The 22,759-nt window shown below is 34.5% G+C and overlaps 1 protein-coding gene across 1 annotated transcript; it reads left to right on the forward strand.

Moving 5' to 3' along the window:
• Positions 1 to 812: 812 nt before the first annotated feature.
• LOC149776481 (arylsulfatase B-like) lies at positions 813 to 21,628 on the forward strand. The gene is made up of 14 exons (XM_089942409.1): positions 813 to 1,026; positions 2,281 to 2,392; positions 3,638 to 3,689; positions 5,744 to 5,847; positions 6,445 to 6,551; positions 8,783 to 8,844; positions 9,940 to 10,041; positions 10,623 to 10,686; positions 11,636 to 11,733; positions 13,539 to 13,675; positions 14,753 to 14,811; positions 17,118 to 17,241; positions 20,513 to 20,694; positions 21,288 to 21,628. The coding sequence occupies exons 1-14, from the start codon at positions 915 to 917 to the stop codon at positions 21,458 to 21,460; spliced, it is 1,488 nt and encodes a 495-aa protein (XP_089798535.1). The 5' UTR covers positions 813 to 914; the 3' UTR covers positions 21,461 to 21,628.
• Positions 21,629 to 22,759: the final 1,131 nt, after the last annotated feature.

Below are 22,759 nucleotides of genomic sequence, written 5' to 3' on the forward strand. Positions count from 1 at the left end.
CACCATGCCGACCAGTCCTAACACTAACCTCTTAATGCTGAGCGCCAAGCGATGTAGTTGTCAGTACCATTTTTGTAAGTCTTTGGTATGACTCGGCCGGGGATCAAACACACGACTTCCCGCATCCGAGGCGGACGCTCTAACAACTAGGCCACCGGAGCGGTAATTGACTCTATAGCCACCATTGCATAGAAACTTAATGTGAACGCAAAGCTTAACCAAAATTATTATACCAAATAATGTAGGCCACATATACCAACTTCTCAAGGAATTGTATTGCACTCACCAACTTTCTTTTATCTTACAACTGAAAGTGAATGAAAAACGGACCCAAAAGCAAAAATTGTGGCAAACGAACGAACAGACGTACATTGGTAATACTACACGCTCTTTTACATTTATGTTAGTAAGAAGCTCAATAAAAATGGTACGTTTCATGTAGAAACACCATTTTTAACAATTTACTAGACCCTATGTTCTCGCCAGTTTTTGAACCGTGAACTCCAACTCGGGCTCAAAACCCCTTAATCAAATGGCTATGCCAATATAGTTTCGCACACAGGAAGTGCTCAGGTTAGGAAGATTGTGAATGTTCAGTTAATAACTTTCAACTGCCAATATTTTTAGACTCTGAGCTGAAGTTTAAGTTTCTGCTTAGAAAGATAGGAAAAACCGGAGCCTGGTCAAAAGGTGTTTGCTCATTAACCGGGTAAGAAAGATTGGGTTGAAGGAAGCACACCAAGCGTACTTATCGACCCTACTTATTTACTTAACCTCTGATGAATGATAAATGTGTTTCAGCCGAGACCTTAACACATTAAAACAAGTATCACCTGATCTTTATATATCTGACCGCTAACATCAGTGTAGATGCTGTTTTGTGTCTAGTTACAAGCTGTTCTTTTGCCTCTGGTATGGAGATGACTCGTATCCTGAGCTGTCTGTGCATTTGTCTGTACTGGATTGGCGTTGATGCAGTGAAAGAGTCACAACCAAACATTGTATTTATTGTTGCAGATGATCTAGGTAATCTCTCTCTCTCTCTCTCTCTCTCTCTCTCTCTCTCTCTCTCGATAGAAGTAGGACAATTTTGGTATAAGATAATCATTGGGTGTCGAAATATGACCGTATGTTAGAAATATATCGGCAAAACTCAGTAGTCTGTACAACATGGTGAATCTGACATGAACTGCGAAGTAGACCGATGTCAGTACAAACTTTATGTCATTGATGGTCCAGTGCTTGTCTAGCAATGACAGTTCTCAGTCATCTTGAGAAAAAAGAGAGAAAAATGTTCGATTATCAGACAAGATATCAAATATTGTAAAATCGTTGCAATGCGATTGTTAAACATTGTCTAAATGTTGAGTATTATCAAAATTGGTTTCATATTTATCAGAATTAGTAATATACTCTATTTATGTGAGTCAACCAGGTAATTTAAGAATTGGCGTCCCTTACAGCAGCCGGTATCGACGTCATCTTACTATGAAATTTCTGGTAGTGTTCATACCTGTAAGATAATTTGTTCTTTGCCGTGTTCATTTATGAGCAAAGAATGACGTTATAAACAAAAACTTTGGTAAATGACATTCCGTTATTAACAAGATCACTGTATCTATACAGAGGACAGAATGAATATTCACTGCAACGTATCTGAATAACCTTCATCTAATGAGTTTTAATTGACACTTTTTTGTGTAAAGAGCTCTTCTCTTGTTTAGATGTATTTAAACAATATTCTATCCGTGAAGCAGGAGAAAAATTGAATGATTTCTTAAAGTCTAGATGACTAGTATCGTGTCTCTCTGATCTCCAATATTTCTGCCTTCCAACATTTTTCTGCATAAACTTCATCTGTTCGTTCTCGTTATTGTATGGTTCATAACATAATTAAAGACATATTACGACATGAACAGTCCTGGTAACACTGTTTCCTCAGTTTGAATGGACAACAGCTTGGTTGGTTGCAAAACCATCTCTTCTGTCCTTTATCTCATTCCTTTTCGCAGATAGCGAGTCAAACGTTTTAAAACGATTTAATGACCAGTTGCCTATTATCCTTTACCATAAAATCGAGTTCTTTCTAATCCTCGCAAAACCGTACGTTCCAACGACGAGAAGAACCCACCCTTCAGTAGCATTTCATGGAGATTAGAATATTATTTTTACTTATGATATACAGGACTAAAATACCCCTGTGTACAATAGAGGAAGGGGTTAGCTGTTCTAGATGTTTAGTCCAATTCAGTTAATTGAAACTCGAAAACTACATTTCAGGCTGGAATGACGTGGGATTCCACAATCCTGATATGCTTACTCCCAACATTGACAAGTTGGCCTCTGGAGGGGTCATCCTCAATCAGTCTTACGTCGAGCCCCTCTGCACTCCGTAAGTTTCAGGGGTGGTTGTTTGTAGGACAGAGAATGTTTACAGATTATTATAATGTGTGTGTGTGTGTGTGTGCGTGCGTGTGTATATGTGTGAGATCTGTATGCCGAATTTACTGGTTCTTATTTAATGAAGAGACATAATAAATGGTTACGTCGATTGCAAATACAAGTTATCAGCAGAGTAATTAGATCTGGGTGATTTTATCGCGTTGAGATTGATAGTGGAAGGACATTGGATCATGCGAGAGGGGTTTGATTTGTGTCCTTGCATCGCGTCTAGCTTTGATAGCTGAAGGACATCTTATCACGCCAGACCCGAAGAGCCGAACGTAATCTGAAGTCCTTCGTCTATCAAACTAAATGTGATTCAGTCATCCTGATTGGACTACGTACACTAAACATGTTTCACAATAATAATAAAAACAAGTTTTATGATGTGCTCTATTAATTTCATGTCATGCATCTTTTAATTTACACTGTTCATAATAGCGGTACATGGTTTTCAGATCAGCCACGGGAACAGTAGCCTTCGGCATGAGTTGAATAAGGATGGGTATTTAATACCATTGTTGTTACTAATTCATTTTATCATGATGCGCAGTGTCTCAGATTAAAATAATGAAAGAAAACATCAACAGTACTAATGTTTTATTAGCGGATACTCTTGTATTACTTACATTCAACGTAACCGTGCTATCATTCCCTCCATCCACGTACTGGGTTGCTTACATGCCTCAAAGGCTAACATGAAAACATGTACAACATCTGAAAATTTTAAACTTTATGCAAATAATCACACACACACACACACACACACACACACACACACTTGCCATATGACATACCGTCCAACAAACCAAGCAAGCATGAAAACATCCGAATATCATCAAACATCGCCTTTTTTTAATTATAAAAAAAACGAAACATCAAAACCTTCCCTGCTATACGCCTTCGTTTGAACGAGTAAACAGAACGTGTAGAAAGGACAGTAGCAGGAACAAGTTGTCTGGTCTGTCAATTTATTCAATATAAATGTATTCCTTATATTTATGGTTTATTTACTTGTAATTGTATACCTTTTACTATACATTTATGAATCAATTATCCTAAAAGATGTAATTATATTTGTGGCCTCGATAATCTTCTTTCAATTGAAACAGTTGCATGTAGGAATACACACACTCACATAAAATAAATAATGAGTTGAAATTCAACACTACTAACCATATTGTATTTTCGATAGATCGAGGCACGCCTTTATGACTGGCAAATATCCATATAAGTCTGGAATGCAGGTATGTCATAAATATGAGAATTTACTATCTTATGTGTTTATTCTTTACATTTGTTAGGCAGTAACATATGCTTAAAACCTGAAGAAAAAAATTGGTTAAGACAACATCAATATTTAACAGACAATAATCGTAACTGCGAAGTTTCAGTCACACTACTCGTTTTGTGCCGTCTCAGTATTGTAAAAGAGAGATGGAATAACGGTTTTACAGACTTTTTTTTAAAGCTTCTGTTTAATTGTTTTCCATTTTTCTGTGTATAACAAGAATTATTCGTTACATTAAACTTACATGAGAAAGTTTGACTATTTTGGCTGTACATCAACAATTAGAAGCAACATGTATGCGGTACATTTTCGTTCACTGCGCCACTCGGGCTGTGCGCTTTGCAATTTAAATCTTGCTATTGCCGACTTCTAATCAAAACGGAAATGTTTATGTTAAAATATTATCAGGATAAAGCAACACATCTGCATTTAGTCGCAGTTTAATAGAGAAACGTTTCTTCTTTGCAAGCAAGCTATAACGTCTTTTGGGGTGCATGAACAGTAACGCTCAGTATGACGTAACATTGCGGCGTCATCTTCTCGTACTAAAAACTGACGAGTCTGATTGCTTGGCTGCTGGCTTTGTCCCCTAGGCCAACGCTAAAATCACATTAAGAATTAAGGAAGCCGCTAAATTGTGACGGCTTAGACACATTACATTTTAACGTATTTTGATACATAATGACATCTTCCCCCGTGCTTAATTATAATGTCATCGTTCTTGTGTTCTACCACTGGAAACAATATTCCTATTAGGTTTCTTTATTCCGATTGTTTTGTGTGTGTGCCATGTTATGCAAAATGTGCGTATGTATTGTGTACGAAAGACGCCTAAGAGGAAAAACCATAGTAACTATATTGTAAATCAAATGTCATAAGGTCATCAAAGTATCAATTAATCTGAACATTTTATATCACTGTGGCAGTGTGTGTGTGTGTGTGTGTGTGTGTGTGTGTGTGTGTGTGTGAGAGAGAGAGAGAGAGAGAGAGAGAGAGAGAGACAGAGAGAGAGAGAGAGAGATTTAACGTAGCTTTAACAATTTTCCAGTCATATCGCTACGATGTCTGCAGTGTGGCAGTTTAAAGTGATATCTAGCACTGGGACATCATGCCGCAGACATGTAGTATGATGTCACATTATTCATACACCAGGCCAGCCAGTTCTACCACTAACTTCGTAATGCTGAGCGCCTAGCGAGGCAGCTGTTAGTACCATTTTTAGAAGTCTTTGGTATGACTCGGCCGGGGTTCGAATCCACGATCTCCCGAACCGGGGCGGACGCTCTAACCCCTAGGCCAGGTCGTTAGCGTAATAAAGAGTACGAGGCGATGCTTTTCCAACTTCAATATCATGTTCTGCTTTGTATTCGTTGCCGATTTTATGTAAACATTACATTTAGAGAAGAAAGAAAATTTGACATAACACAAATTCAAGTAGCTTCCGTTCTAATCGCATTGTATGTAAAGGCTGAATTAAATTTGAAATTACTGTTGCTAGAAAGAATTCAGTCGTCTATTGTAAACTAAGAAAAGTTACTTTTCTAAAAAGTTAGTCGGTTAAAAGCCTATGAGTTACCCAAAACACCAAATGGATCAATGTCGTCCGGGAAATACAGTCATTCACCGGATGTTAAGGCGAATTATGGTTAATTTATTTTTTTCAAAACGACGCAGCTCTTGAGCACGATTACGGGCTTAGGTTTTCTGCGATAATCTCAAATTGAACAAGTTTTTGTATTTGATCAACAACGCAAATTCACGTTTTATCAAAATTAAACTTGTGCAGTTTTCCGATAGAGCTTACTGAGGAAACTTAGTGTCACTTTCTAACAAATGTTAAATTTTAAAAAAAAAATTGTAGCCGAAAAAGAGCACGAATAAAAACGTATTTGGAAAAGTTTACTGTTTTATTAACTGTATCTTATTTTTTGGCATTGTATAAAATGCATCTCATCCGTTCTCTCAGCATTTATCGTGCACTAAAATGTGAAATCTTGACTGTTATTTCAGCACATGGTTATCTACCCTGAACAGCCCTATTGTTCGCCCCTAAATCAAACATTCCTGCCACAGAAGCTAAAGAAACTGGGATATGACACCCATATAATAGGAAAGTAAGTGGACAGGGAACTGAGTTGGAATGAAATCTGATACAAACGCAAGAATCACGCCACAATTAAATCTCTGTTCATGCACAATGTCGGTAAAATCTTAAACGTTTTATCAGCACATGGTTATCACGTTTGAGCGGCCATATTACTATCTACTAAACTTAACATTCCAGCTACAGAAGCTGAAACAAATGGGATATGACACCCATATAATCAGAATTATTAGTAGCAAGGGAATTTTGTTGTTGTGTTAGTTGCACTGATTTATTTTGAAAATTAAACTTGCGGTAATAAAGTGCTTATACACTTTCGATATCTATATTCCTCATTCATGTATTATTTCAAAGTTTCTATTTTCTATAAAAGGTCAAAATGATAGAAACAAAAAGCGGACAGGAAGGGTCGGGTCATTTTTAGGTCCTTCTTGTAGAATATATCAAACATTTACAAATTTAACGGTAAATAGTCAAGGCTATTATACATAAGGATTAATAACAATTGATAAAAAATGAAATAGATAATGTTTACACAATTAAAAGTATTAAAAACTTGTACATTTTCATGTCAAAGAAATGGCTTTACCTTTGTTATTCTGTTTAGGTGGCATCTTGGGATGTGCAAATGGGAGTGCACTCCAACCTACCGCGGTTTTGACACATTCTATGGTTATTACCAGGCCCAGGAAGATTACTACAATAAAACAGTGCGTAAGTATCCGACCTCCACAATAAAACTCTACAAATAGCTGGCACCTAGCACCTAAAATAAGTATCCAACATCGACAATGATACTTTATGAGTGTATCGTACCTTTTTCATAGAACTACTCGTATCTGATTTAATATATATTGAATTTATTCTTAAGTATTCGAACTCTACAACAAAAATCCGAACTCAACAATTAAAGCTGTATACAAGTATCCGACCTATACGATAAATCTAACCTCTACGATACAACAATATCAAACGTATTAAAACAGCTACATAGACGATACCTACGTTTTTCTAGTGGCTATATGGAAATATTGTATGAATGAAGCGGAGACATTGTATTGTCACGACTGTCTTTCCACTTTATGAGTGAAATATTTAATTATATTTATTTAGGAAACATAGATTTTCTTTTATTATATTATTTTAAGACAAAATCTTTAAATTTTCACGAATTTTTTCCTCCATTCTGTGTCAATAAAATTAACGGCTGCATTACTACATCGATAATCTCCGAAATTTTACAATAATGTTAGGATAGCGACTTTTGACAAATTTGTTTGGTATATATAATCCTTGAAATGATATATTTTGTCAAATTAGTGCCTTTACTCACGCAAAAATGAAGAGTTTTCTATTTCTGTTTGCACATTTCGCGGATTGATACAGTGAACGTTGCTGGGATGAGGGTACTGTAGAAACTTGGCAGAACGATCCAACAGATTTCAGAGAGTAACATCATTTAACAACAGCGTGTAAAGATTTTGAATTTACTTATAATGATTTTGGTTTCTCTTTCTGTTTATTTCTACATTCACACATGTGTATTTGAGTGCTGATAAACTTGGAGTCTATTTCTGTGGCAGAGGCTGCATCCGAATTTCAATTGTCATTTATTTTCGGTTTGCCGTCGACACAAAACAATGCCTGATTTATCCATCATTTTCAGATTTTATTATGATTAAGATGACAGTCCAAACTACTACATAAACAATTGTAATAAAAAGTCTTTCTTACAAATGTGTACCGATAGTCACTGATTGTAACGGGTATCCTATATGATACTGCATGGATGACAGAATATGGAAAAGCAACAGGTCGTGTAAATACAGTTGCTGACAATTTGAAGGATTCGTGTGGAAAACTAATTATATAAAAGATAATACTTGAAGCCTACCTTTTGTTGTTTGGGGCTCACATTTAGGCATCTTTTACTGTGCCTTCTCATTCATTACATGTACTAGAGTGTCTACAGTCTTGAAACATTTTAAGACTCTATTCTCCTACTTTGGGGGGTGGGGAGAGAGAAGTAAAGTAGAAGAAAAAATGAAATAGGGCTAATTATGGTTTAAAAAAATTAGATCTGAATAAAATACCTCAGGGCATATATACTTCTGAAATGAAAAAAGAAAGTAGTTTCAAAAGGGATATCGCCATTTTGGCGATAAATGTGATATCACCACTGCACAGTGCCGATATAATTTTTCACCCCACTGATATATTTCAAAATCTCGTTATGAAATATATAATAAAAGCAAGTACATATAAAATAAAACAAAGCAAATATATAATACCTACTTTACATCTGACATACTTGTAAATATCCGACCGTTCAAATAAACTATTCTCAAATATTCGGTCTTTCCACCTCTATGATAATATTTATCAAAATTTCATGCTGATACAACGCAGGAGCGAGTAAAGTCTGGTGTTTTCTGCCTAAACTTCTCAAGAACTAAAGACCCAGTTTTTGATGGCGTCGTATTTGCAGATAACAAGAACGTGGAACAATTTAACCTCTACCAACGACTAAGAGAAATTTACATCACTTTATACGAATAATATAATGAGAAAACTTCGATAAATTTTTAAACAGTATAACAGCAAAAATAAATAAATAACTGATATATTGCAGTACAAATTATAATAACATAACAAATAAATAAATAACTCATATACTGCAGTAGAAATTATAAATAACATAATAAATAAATAAATAACTGGTATATTGCAGTACAAATAAATAAACGACTGATACGTTGCAGTACAAATAAATAAATGACTGATACGTTGCAGTACAAATAAATATCTTATATGCATTATTTAGTCAGATACTTTCCCCGTGGTTGAATGTAAGAATGTATCTAAGAAAAATTTTATCGTTTAGAAGCAACATGGACAATATGTATTATTCTGGATTACGAACGTATCATATCAAATTATTTCAGTGGACGGTCTCGATTTTCGAGATGGGAAAGAGGTTGTCCGAGACGACAAGACATATTCTCCGGTAAAGATTACTGACACATCAAATGACTTTTCCTAATAAGGGATTCATAAAATGTAAATGACAGGAACTGCGCATTTACGAAACAGAGCAGTATATATATATATATATATATATATATATATATATATATATATATATATATATATATATATATATATATATATATATATGAGTTAATGTAACCGAAGATCAGAAAAAATATCCATGCTTAATTCCTTCGATTCCTTCGAGCGTTTTCGCATCATCTTTATGGACGCTCAGCAGCTGAATACGTAATTTCTGTACAATATTTACAAAATTTACATTATTTTACACCTGAAGAGCATCTGTAAAGATGATGCGAAAGCACTAGAAGGAATCAAGCATGGATATTTTTCTGATCTTTTACATTAATTAATTTTTCTATGTGTTATCCGACACATGGACAGATTCAGATTTTCATATATATATATATATATATATATATATATATATATATATATATATATATATATATATATATATATATATATATATGTGTGTGTGTGTGTGTGTGTGTACTACTACTACTAATAATAATAATAATGAGGACTTTGTATAATGCCTAATCTTTAGAAGCTCTAAGCGCCTTACAACATTAGACAACATCTATAAGATAAAAAAAAAAACATTGAATGATATGATTTCAAAAACAAACATCATGAAATTAGAAAACATTAAAAAACATGCTGAGAATATTTAATGTATGTATGTATGTATGCATGCATGTATGTATGTATGTATGTATGTATGTATGTATGTATATATGTATGTATGTATGTATGTATGTATGTGTTTCAATAACAAAAACACTAACAATTATAATATTTCATTTTTTGTTATTCACAGAATGTCACCAATTAATCATATTTCAGCCCCAACATTTTTCTAATACCAATAAATTTACTTTTATACGACTTTCTCGGAAACAATACTGTATTTGCTTGGGAACGCATTGTGATGAAACGATGGCACGATTTTCCGATTAAAAATATTGCTTTTTATTCCTTTTATTTCTCAAGTGATGAGAGTCATCTTTCGGACTTCAGTCCACTACCCTTTATATGATCATTGCAGATTAGCTATGCAAAAAGAGCTGACTTACTGATATCCCAGCACAACAAAAGTCATCCGATGTTCCTGTACCTACCTTTCCAATCCGTTCATGAGCCAATACAGGTGGGTGATTGATTTGATCATATTACATGCACTTTTGACACCGATAATACACAAGAAACTATGCAGAAGTTGTTGAATATGATTTGGTAAAATGCACATCAAACTGGCGACCGGAAATTATCTCATTTATTTTACTTTCAAAAGTCAATTTCGCCAAGAAGAAAAAGAAAACAAACAAAAAAAGTAACAACACGTTTCTGGTTTAACATAATGATCCTATGGTTATTTGCGTGCTGTAAAGTCACAATGCATAGCCAGCAATAGTTTAAAAGAAAATCAACTTATTTTTTTATATACTGAAAGTAGTTTTTATGACAATACTATATTTCTTTTACCTTATATAATCTAAATAATATCAAACTACTTCCTACTTGTCTTACATAGATGAAAAATAAGGATTATTCATTGTTCTGGACCTTTGATACAGTTCAGTTTTACTTTACGTATATACATATATTTTCATATTCAGTAATCAATTTAATCAAAAGACAGATTAGCATAACATGGATACTCTTGCAGTTATCTCTTGAAAAAATATAAAGTTATCACCTTCATCAATACTGCGTGTTACTTTACTAAAGGTTCCGAAGAAATACGAAGATCTCTATCCAAATATAAAGACAGATGGAAGACGCAAGTTTTCAGGTAATAGCAATTGTTTGGTCCGATACTTCTTGCGTACGAATTATTAAAACTATCGAAGAATCATTCACTAAGCCATATTATAAACGGAAAACAGAAGAAAATAATCAATCCACACAAGCGTTATTGGATTCTGTTAACTGTTATACAAGGAACAGAAGAACATGGTTGAAAAGAATACACTAATATTGTGTTTAGAAAGCCTTCATGGGAAATAGTAGTTGTACTTATCAAAAGACGATGCAAGTTCTTTTTCCTCTTTTCTCCCATTTTGTATTTACTTTTCTTTCTTATATGGCCATGTTTTATGTAGGTTTTAATGATTGCTATTTTCCTTTAAAATTTCCATTCAATCATTTAACAGCGTGTTTCAAGTCACAGATTTTAGGACTGTATAAACCTAATTGGTTGTTTTCTGGTTCTCATCCGCGAATGCACGCCCTGGCGCACTTATCCTGATCTTTGCCGATACTGTAACCTATAGTGTAATTTCTTTCTAATTGTCACTTACTTGATGCTATTTCATGTAAAGATACTTTACATCTACTAGTATTTGTAGCATTTGTCCCAAGCTCGTAAGAACATTGTACATATATTTCCTAGTTTATGTAGCTCTTGTCACGAACTCAAAACAATCAGCTGAGAGACCAATGAGAGCTCGACACCAATCACGAACATAAAAAACGAAGAAGAAAACATAAATCTAATTGACGTAATTTGTTTACACTGGGATATCGTGGCCTAAATTATTATATTTTATCTCTACAAGATACCGTATATCTGCAAATTTTGAATTCCATTCACGATCCTAAACAGGTAAACAAGGAAACACGGAATGTACATTGCAGACTTATCCACTTAACGATTGATCTCGCCATCGATCTTTGGTCCGATTGTATATAATTCTGTATTATGTGTGAAAGGTTTATCTTTCTTTCCTTGCTTTAATAAGGAATGGTCTCTGCGTTGGATGAAGCCATTGGGAATGTCACGGACAGTTTGAAACGTAATGGGATGTTTGACAACACTTTCATCATCTTCACTGCCGATGTAAGGAATCGTTCCTTTTAAAATAGTCCCTATACACAAATTTGTTATATTTGCACTAATCTTAGATATCAAGAAGATGTTTTCGAAACGCTGACCACTTTATTATCATGCATATGAATTTGATTTAAAAAATGTATTTGCTATTTGAAAGATACTGTAGCACGCAAGTGGCCTCATAATCGAGCGAAGCAAAGAATACCTGCCCGACTCTGGCTTGAGGTCGATGTTTTCCCTATTTCCAAAGACCTCACGAGATAAAAGTCATTGTCAACTGAAGAGTTCTCAAACGTATGAATACCACAAGCATATTTCCTCTAATCAACTAACAACGACACACACAAGAGATTCTAATTACAAACTTGCAAGGTTTTTCTTGTTTCACATTTGTATAACCCATTAGTAAGCCATTTCAAGCCGTAGATCGGTAGTTCACGCCAAACACCACAACACACGAACCAAGCACCGAATGCAAATATTTTCTCATATATCAAATTACTTTGCATGAATACCTGAACTTATATAAAGATTTCCTATGTTACGAAATGAGGAAAGTATTCCATGCTACCACAAAGTCTCGTGAAAACTATGCAATATTACATCTGTTAGAGAAATCTTCTAATTGCTTTGTTTGACAAATATCTTCCCAATACCGACTCCAATGAGTCAATAAATAATCACTTAAATCTAGCAAAGCATTGAAAAGAGATGAAATACAAATAGCACCTACCCTATGTTTGTTGCAACGCCATTCTTAGGATCAGGTAAGAATCACACAAAAATCAAATCAGCTTTTTCAAATTTGGACTTCGAAGCTAAAACTGTTTAAAACATATCCTCTTTGCTGACACACACTTGTCAGTTATGCTACATTCTCAAGTATTTCTCTTGAGACAGTCGCACAGAAACAATTTGTTTCATAAATTCTCCAAGACTGGGATGTTAAGAAAGAACACATCTGATATTGGTGGAATTCCTTTCATATGAAACTTGTTCCTACATTTTGATGACTGTACTAATCTGTACGCGCTTTTGGCAGTTAACGATGGTCAGTTTTGACGTGTTGGACAATTTGCCTGGTATGGAAACATTGTATTTTTACATAGCTAAAGACTGATGCTACTTAAAACCACCAAACAAGATATAAGATTTTGTGTGATACGACTGGCTGAATATCTATTCCAAAGTAAGGGACTTGATCGGACAAGCACCAGATATCACATCTTATCACTACCGTATATCACGCTTATCACAACCGTATATCACACGTTATCACTGAGTGTCTATAAAATAATAGCCGAATGAGTATTAAAAAAGTGAATGAATAAATTTGTTAAGTTTCAGCAGGCTGAAATGCACAAGCTCCACTTATCAAATGTATAAAGAAAAAAATATGTTTTGTGACTCTAGATGTACAGGACGAAAAAGATAAATCACATCGCTTTTCACAACCGGAAGTCTGGACGTAAAATTCACGGCAGGTCGTAAAGAAACACAGATTTTTCCAAAACCTTTATATTTTTTCCTTGACTCTAGTACATTCTTTAATTCGGCTGTCACTGCGAGTAGTCAAATTGTATAAGCATTGTTTTGTTATTATTCATTTAGAGAAAGAAGTTGCAACCATGCAATTTTACTTTCAATCTCTCCCAGAGTTCATAGCGTTAAGACACCATTTAAAAGTGAATGTCATATGGATAGCGTAAAAATGTAATCGCGTCATTTCTAGGTGTGCGGTAGAGTTGATTTCACAAAACTGGACTAAGCTAAGTTCAGATAGTAAATCGTCACTTTTCTTATTTATTTAGAATGGAGGGTGGCCATCATACTACGGAAACAACTATCCTCTTCGTGGCGGGAAAACAACTGTGTATGAGGGCGGAACACGGGCGTCAGCTTTCATCTATGGAGCTGGCTTAACAAAATCAGGATACACATATAATGGGTAGTTAAAGGCTGTTCATCTCTCATATATATATATATATATATATATATATATATATATATATATATATATATATATATATATATATATATATATATATATATATATATATGGTTTAGCAAAGTGGAAAGTGATGCTACATTTATAAATTTGACATCCTAGGTTGTAATAAATGTCTGAACGTTAGCACCAATTTACCTGCCCATGCATGGAAATATACAGATCAACCTGAAGAATTTGTAATGACTTTAAAGGATACCAAAGGCACCATCTTAAAATTAATTAAATTGAAACTGTTTATTACTACGACCCTGATAATATTGAGATTTTTTAAAGACTCAAAAAATGTATGCTGTAAATCATTTCACGACATTGGTAAAAACATTCTGACTAAATCATGTTGATTCTTGCCTTGGATTGTATGAACTCGCACTGCACAAAACAAAGGAATTGCAAAAACTGATTTGGTACAGCTTTTTCCTATGTAAATAAACAATACTACATTTTAGATTTTTTTGTTTTTTTAAATTTTATTATTTTTTTGTTGTGGGGGGGGGATATAACGTATGTACTAGTCTAATGTTAATGTAAAAATAACAATTCGTTTGCCCCAAGCACGCGGGAAAAGATGACTCTTAGATGACTGAGTGCATTAATACCTAATCCAAGAGCTTATTTTCCTTTTTAATTAAAATAAAAATGTAATTTGCTTTATTCACATCGCTGAAAGCACAGCTCTGTATTTGTATATTTATAATGTTGCCAATTCATTCAATATCGTCCTTGGCGCCTTGTTATTAATAATTGTATTGAAATCAATACCTAAACTTTAGTCTCAGAACCCTAAGCACACACACACACACACACACACACACACACACACACACACACACACACTTGTGCTATGAAGTATGGGATTACAAGGCGGTCCGTTATAGCGATATACTGCATATATAATCATTCAATGACCGACGATTCGGATTGCAGACAGACAGAACTGGAGTTTGTCGCATTTAGAACAGTCACATTGTTAGTTTGTTACCGATACGGTTTTATTTGCCCATTCTCTTCTTCCAGGTTGATTCACGCGGTTGATTGGAACCCGACACTTGTAGTAGTTGCAGGTGGACAGCCAGGTAAAAATTAAAAAGCATGACAAACATCTGAATTCTCTGATAAACACAAGTGCCAATAAACTATCACATATAAATTATTCCAAAAAGACAGCGTGCTCAATATACCGACCTATTTATGTGTGGATATTTATATTTACTACTAACTTTGTTTACAGCCCCTATGCTGCCGTTTTTCATAAATTTCACCATTCTTCCAGTCTAAGTAAAGTTTGGAAGGAAGGAAATAATTTGATAAGAAAGCTATCTGACATAAACCGTTCTTTGAAATAGTCAAGATGTTAGGTTTTAACGTAATCCAAATATTCAATTTAAAATTTAGAGATGCCAGCCCTTAATTCGGTTAACGACGTCACACTTAATCAGGTTTTGTTTTTGCTGGAATGCCCCTAAAGTAGTGATGTGATATAGTCGACAAATTTCGTTAATGACTAATTTAATAACAACAACATTCGCACTTGGCAAACAAAGATTTATTCGAGAGGGAATAAAGAGGGGCACGGTCCCTTTTTAAAGCAGATCTGAGAATAAAATGCGTTTATTTGATAAAAATAAGACTGGGTTGAATATTGGTAATCAGCTGCGGCGCCAGAATATTGATTAAAGGGCGATCTTGGGCTCAAGACAATCCGACTTAGCGTGGTCTTATGTCATCAAATCCTGTGTGCCAGTTTTCGACTAAAAACGGTTGACCCAAGCATGCTGCCGATCAACATCGGATTAATTCGTGTACATATGGAAAATGGCAGAGTACCTCATTTCGAGGGAGAAATTATTATCTGGTTTTAATGAAACTAAACGATGTGTAGGACCAATTTGTTTCAAGATTACAGTATTATTTAGATGATTTGGCATATTGGACCTTTTGCACGTAACGGCAGCACTGAGCCCAGTGGATAGCTGGTCCAAAAAGTGGTCTTACAGGAATTCAGTAGATCACCTATGCAGTATTCGTTATGTTTTTGCTTGCTTTGTTTATGTGGAGTTTAACACCATTTTCAGCCTATTTGGTGGATGAAGATCCCGGAAAGAATGAATTACCAATCCACGGCAAGCTACTGGCAAGCTTTCTCACCTACCCATGTTGATCGATCCAAGAATCGTGCTACGCGGACAGAGGTGAGACGTGAGAGTGATCAAGGTTTCTTTTAATTTTTCACAAACATTTCCCCCACATACACAAGCGTCATCTTTTATCATCTCGATACCCTTCAAGAATAGAAATGCCAAGTTCAAAGAAAGTACTTACTGCTAATTAGCGGGCAGGGCATTCTCCAAATATTCGAGATAATTTCAACCCACTTCGGTTTCGCACAATAACACAAGTGCATTTCTATAACACTGTTCAAACAATTTTCACAACACTTTCACTAGATACTTAAATGACGCCTGTAAATTTAGCACGATATTTTTTTCAAAGGAAGAAACATGTATTTAAAAGCAATAGTGATGAAATGAGTGGGTGTGACATTCTCCGATTAATTATTGGAGATTAATATTTGCACACACGGAAATTAACATAAACACAAACATTTCCCGTAGGCAGCTGCAATAAACAAATCCATTATGTTGAATGTATTGAACTGCTGCGTATAATTATTAAACGGTTGCAACGGTCTCACCTTCCAAATAGTGAAAAGGAAGAGGGATATTCGACACGCAGCAGACTCGCCTTCCAAATAATGGCAATCGACAAACTTTAGCAGCTTATATGCAATTTCACTTTGACGTAAAAACTGTGAAATTTCACCAACAAAAGTCTTAAAATAAGTCTAGAACTAAGTCAACGTTTCAGTCGTTCTAAAATCGGACTTAAATTTCAGCACTGACACTTAAGTTTTAGTCAAGACAGAGGCTTAGTTACTGAAATCCGGACCTGATATAAAGAAAAGGAAGCTCATGGAGGCTATGTCGTTGAAATCCAAATCTGATATAATGAAAAGGAAGGCCAAGGAGGCAATGTCGTTAAAATTCGAATCTGATATAAAGAAAAGAAAGGCAAAGGCCTGAACATCGAGCACACAATCAAAGCGTGATGAGAATCTAGGACTGTGTTTGGGAAATATATACCAGCGAGAACACTTGAACCAATATCTTCACAAACTGTTGACGATGCTTCTGACTCAGCTATATCGCGCTTTTCACTAACGTGAGTTTGACAAAGTTAGATACTTGCTGCACTAGACAGCACTCAGCGGGATGTAGAACATACTGTATGCATAGCAATGATTTTAATGTAAATTTGAAAAACATAGCTACTCTTCTACTAATTTCCAAAACTTTTATTTAACTTTTTTCTTGTTGTTCAGACGAAGACATTGACGGCATTAATCTGTGGGAAGAGATACGATCCGGTTCAGCGTCAAAGAGGACAGAGTTCGTCTATCATATTGATGAGATCTTCACTCCATTTGAGGGACACGAAGCAATCAGGTGATCAGTTCTTACATGGTTGTAGATTTAAAAAAATAAGATAAGTACATTGCTGGGACTGGGTATAGCTGTGCAGTCTGCTTAGCCAAAGCAAAGTGTTTTCTTTTCATCCTTCTCTGCCAGCACTTTCGTAAGCTAAAAGTCCGTTTCATACTCTAGCTAAAGCAAGTACCTTTCATTAGCACAATATCCAATTATGCGGACGGTCAGTTTTTTTTGTAAGGAATAATTGAATAATGTTATTTAACTGTTGGAAGTATGTTTTTCTTGTGGGGGGGGGGGATGCGAGAACTCTAAAAACCATAATGTTAAGGAACTTGACCGTTGGAGTGTTTGCACAATCTTCAAAGTCTACTATACCACACAGACACCCACGTGTGTGTGTGTGTATATATATATATATATATATATATATATATATATATATATATATATATATATAACATCATTAAAATCAGAATTAAGAATTATTTAACAAAAGTGAAAATTCAGTCAGAACTCTCTTTAAGAAATTCATTTAGAAATTTCAAGAATTTTCGGTAATGCATTTTTTTTATACACTGTTTTAGTGCATCGGTAGCCTATTGTATGTTATTTAGCACCATACACAAAAACAATTCTATAGGTATATAACAAATTATTCTTTTCTTAAATCAATGTTCTATGGCACTAAGACTCAATGGCATTATTTTAAATAATCCATGGTCATTATCGCAAACAACAAATTACCGCACGTTTCGGAATATTCTGCCAATTCAAATTTTATTATACTTTGAAGTAACAAAGCATTACCGTACCGTATTAACGAAAAATATTTGAGTCTTAAATTTTAGAGTTAATTCGAGAGAACATTTCGACTTTGAGACACAATTTGGGATTTTGTTTTTAAAATTAGTGGATAGGAATGGAACAAAACTCTTCATATCGTCTTGTTTGAATGTCAGGATACATGAAAGTTTATATAACTTATATATTTTTTGCTAGTAACATATGCTTTATTAAGCATATAGCGCGTAATTACTAATCATCGAATGGTCTGCTGTTCGTTTCCTGCCAAAGGTGAAGCATTTACTATATAATTACGAACCATCTCGTAGTTTGTAGCTGTTCTTACATAATAACAGCAGATCAAATGCATCCGCGATTTTAAAACTAAATAACATATGAGGCTGATTATGACAAGGATTAAAATGTTTATAAAAAATACAAGGCATGCATGCACAAAAAGCTGACAAGTTAGATCAACAGCGTACATGAAAATCTCGTATAAGAATATGACATACACTGGGAGTTTCAGACAGTGCAGTTCGGATGTAACTAACCAAGTGCATCGATAAACACCGATATGAGCATTTTGCAAGGCTGAATGGTAAAGACACATACAAAACTGTCGGATATATTTAAAATATTTATAGTTTATAAATTAAAGAGAAGACTTTGATAGTTAATATAACAGTACTAAAACAAGTTTGTGAAAAAGGGCGGCAGGTATTTCTTTTGCGCTGTACAATCTGTGTGAAATACGCCCCCCACCCCCCCAAAAAATTTTTTTTATGTGTTTGTTAGTGTGTATGAAATTGCGGCAGATATATGCTAGAGAAAATGGGGGAGCGGAATACATCAGACAGTTAGCATAAATGAAATAGAGAGAGAGAGAGAGAGAGAGAGAGAGGGGTATGTTGACATACCAGTTGCTAGCGCTCTATTTCCATGTGGTTTTGATGAGTATAAAGATGCATGTATCATTAACCTGGAAGTAATGAGTATATATATATATATATATATATATATATATATATATATATATATATATATATATATATATATATATATATACCACGTACTTTAAAAATGATATGGCTTTTAAAGTGTTGACATAAAGCAATTTGATATACCGATACTAATGGTTTATCAAGTTGCAATCCGCCCTACGCGCATATAATCATTATTGCAACTGTGTGTGTGCTGTTGATTTTAGAGCAATGATGAATTTCCACTCATTGATCATTAGTGACATATGAAAACAACGATAAAAGGTATTATTAAATCCCATTTTCTAAATGAATTTAATATTGTACACAATTTCATCGCAATCCTCTCTGCCCTCCTCTCTCATGAAAAAGGGACAAAATACGCGGAAATCTGGAGTGCGAGAGAAAATGATTTTGGGCTGGATTAAAGCACTGAAACTTAACTTACACCAAGAAACCTACAAGAATATGGTTCATCGTATCGGTATGTGTACAGGTTCCTTGGAATTTATCTACAGTGTTTATATAATCAATGATACAAAGTTGCAATAGCCTGTCGACAATATACGGCAAATGTCTTGGTTACAAGGCACACATACAGTAATATATTTAATGCATTATTATTGTTGTTTTTGCTTCTTAAACCTATTATAATATTTTAATAATCGATTATTATTAATTAATAATAAAAATGTCCAAACTCCGCACCCCCTCCAGGCTAACGTTGCAAGATTCATGAAAATATGAGCGTAAAGGATTTTCGCTTGGATTTTTGATCGATTCTGTCATACGACGATGTTAAATATTTCATTTACCTCTTGCTGGTTCGTCATTTCGCTTAGTTTCTACGCCACACTTATTTCCTATTTCTCTTAATCGATACTTTCTGCTATCTTTTCTGCTGTTGGAACATTTTCCTATTTAGATATAAACAGAAGAATTTAAAATTTCAGAATACTCTAAGCTGAGTTTTACATAGTCAAAATTGTTCATAGAATCTCTCATGTATGTACCGTCTTTTTATAACCGGTGCGCAAAAAGTATCCTTGTATATTTCCGATACCGCACGACGACTTTTGTCAGTACTTTTTGGTGTTGAATACATTCGAGATACAAAATCTATGTAGCCGATACACACGAGTGCATTCCTGTCCCATTTTTAAGTCGGGAAAAAAGCTGGTTACTTATTTCTTATTGATTAGAGAATCACGAAGAAGTAACAAACATGATGTCACCCATTTCGGTGCCGACTCGACACTAAAAGTTCAGCTAACAAATTTAACGTCGTCTAAAGATAACCTTCGAAAGACACATAGTAAATACTCATTTATCATAAGGGCTAATTAATCCTAATGGGTTGGTCTTATTTATTCTGTAAGATTCTGTCATCCGTTTATTGCATTCTTTAAATATACTGCGGGGTTACATAGGCACAAGCGGTGCAAAGTAGCACGATATTTATGATATAATGCTGCAACAATAAAAACGATGAATTCAGTATGAAAACGATCCTTTTCTAGGGTTGGAGACTACAAACTGATACAGGGATATCCTGGCCCTTATCCCGGCTGGTACAAACCGGATGAAATTACAGGTGACCAAGGAGTGGAGAAAACGGTCTATGGACATGCGGATTATCTTCGGTTTTATCGGAACGCTAATGCATCGATAGAATTCGGAGCTGAGCTCTTCAATCTGAAAGGTCAGTAAGGTTGTCAGACCGTTATATTGATGTGCATGTCCCACCTCAATTACATTTCTAAAAAAAACAGAACATATTTTGAATACCCAAGTTCACGATTTCACAGTGCAATTGCCTTACGCCATAATAAGTTGCTACTAAACAAAGGCCAACAGTGCTTTCTTTGCTCATGTATTGAAAATATCTTTCATTTTCCACAATAAGTAATTTAGCTTTAATTTCTAATGTAACTATTAGAAAATAAATTTAGGAACACCATTTGGAGTTCTTCAAACTATGTAACCAGCCGTTTAGTTATTCTGTTTTTCATATATATATATATATATATATATATATATATATATATATATATATATATATATATATATATATATATAATTTATATATATAGTCACATAGTTTGAAGATGAATTAACTAGTGATCAATATGTCGCTAAAACATTTTTGAAATTTTTTGGGGTAACTATTACGATTCGAAGATTATTAACAGTATTAATCTCCACACAAATGTGATTATTTTCATTACTTTATTGATGCGAGACCTTTCTTCAGCCAAAATGTTTACCAATAATAATTGTATATAATAATTCTAGCTGACCCCTATGAGCGTAATAACTTGGCAAGAGAGCAGCCAGAGTTGGTAAAGAAAATGGAAGGGATACTTAAAGAGTACAAGAAACACCTTGTCCCCGCCATGCATCCTCCTGAGGACAAGAAGGGCAATCCGAAGAACTTTGGCGGTGTCTGGACGCCTGGGTGGTGCTAATTTCATAAGATCTGGTGTTCGTAACAAATGCTTACTTGCATCTGTGTTTATAAACTCTCCTTATATATTTTACTATATGAAATCGTGAAACTCCATCCCTTGCTGTTATTGACGTCAACTGTAATACGTTCTAAATATTCATGTCGTGTGGGCAGTTACTACTACTAAAAAAAATTTAATTTCTTTTGACAGGTATTATATTGCCTGCTTTTGATGATAAAAAAAATTAAAAACAATCCAAAGCAAATTCATGTGTTCGTGTTCTATCTTAAATTAATGTCTGGGTTAGATTTAAAAAACGCAAGGAGTTTGGGGAGCTTCAATAACATCAGCTGCGTTCTCAAAGCGAAGAAAATTATATTGTACACAGAAATCTAACTTGGATATCAATCCATATATTATATATATGTATATATATATAGTTATGCTCATCTTAATCTGGCACCCGCTATAATAATAATAATAATACTAATAATAATAATTTTATTATTATTATTATTATTATTATTATTATTATTAAAGAGAAATACTTCTTACTTAGTAGACTGGCTGATATACGATAATTATGAGAACTGGATATGATGTTTACTTCTTACCAGCTTAAATAATCTCAAACAAACAGTAATGAAAAATGAGAATAGACTAGTTCAACATTTCTGTTTTTTTTTTTAAAGAATAGTATGAATGCTCGTCACACCTATAAGTTTACATATTCATATCATGAAATACGGTATCAAGCTTTCGTCGGAATAATTCTGCAGGTATTAAACATTTTACTAATTAGAAAGGCTATACGAAACATGGAATCAAAACAAGTCAATAAATTTTATTCTCGGATGCATGCTACAAACACTAGTCGAATTTTTTTCTTCTTAGATGAAGCACACTGAAACGAATGAATAATTGTTAGTAGTGAATGGGGCCACCATAGGGACAATGGGAATTAGCATTACAGACCCCCCCCCCCCCCCCGGGCCACTATAGGGACTATGTAAATTTAACATGGGGAATAGAGTTTGGGCTTGTCTAGGGACAAGGGGAATTGAACATGGGAATAGAGTTTGGGCTTGTCTAGGGACAAGGGGAATTGAACATGGGGAATAGAGTTTGGGCTTGTCTAGGGACAATGGAAATTTAACATGGGAATAGAGTTTGGGTTTGTCTAGGGACAAGGGGAATGGAACAGGGGACTATAGTGTGGGTCTGTCTAGGGACAATGGGAATTTAACATGGGGAATAGATCGTGGGACTGTCTAGGGACAATGGGAAATTTAACATGGGGAATAGATCGTGGGACTG

This window comes from Sinohyriopsis cumingii, chromosome 18, assembly GCF_028554795.1.
Source record: "Sinohyriopsis cumingii isolate HCF-2022 chromosome 18, ASM2855479v2, whole genome shotgun sequence".
NCBI lineage: Eukaryota > Metazoa > Mollusca > Bivalvia > Unionida > Unionidae > Sinohyriopsis > Sinohyriopsis cumingii.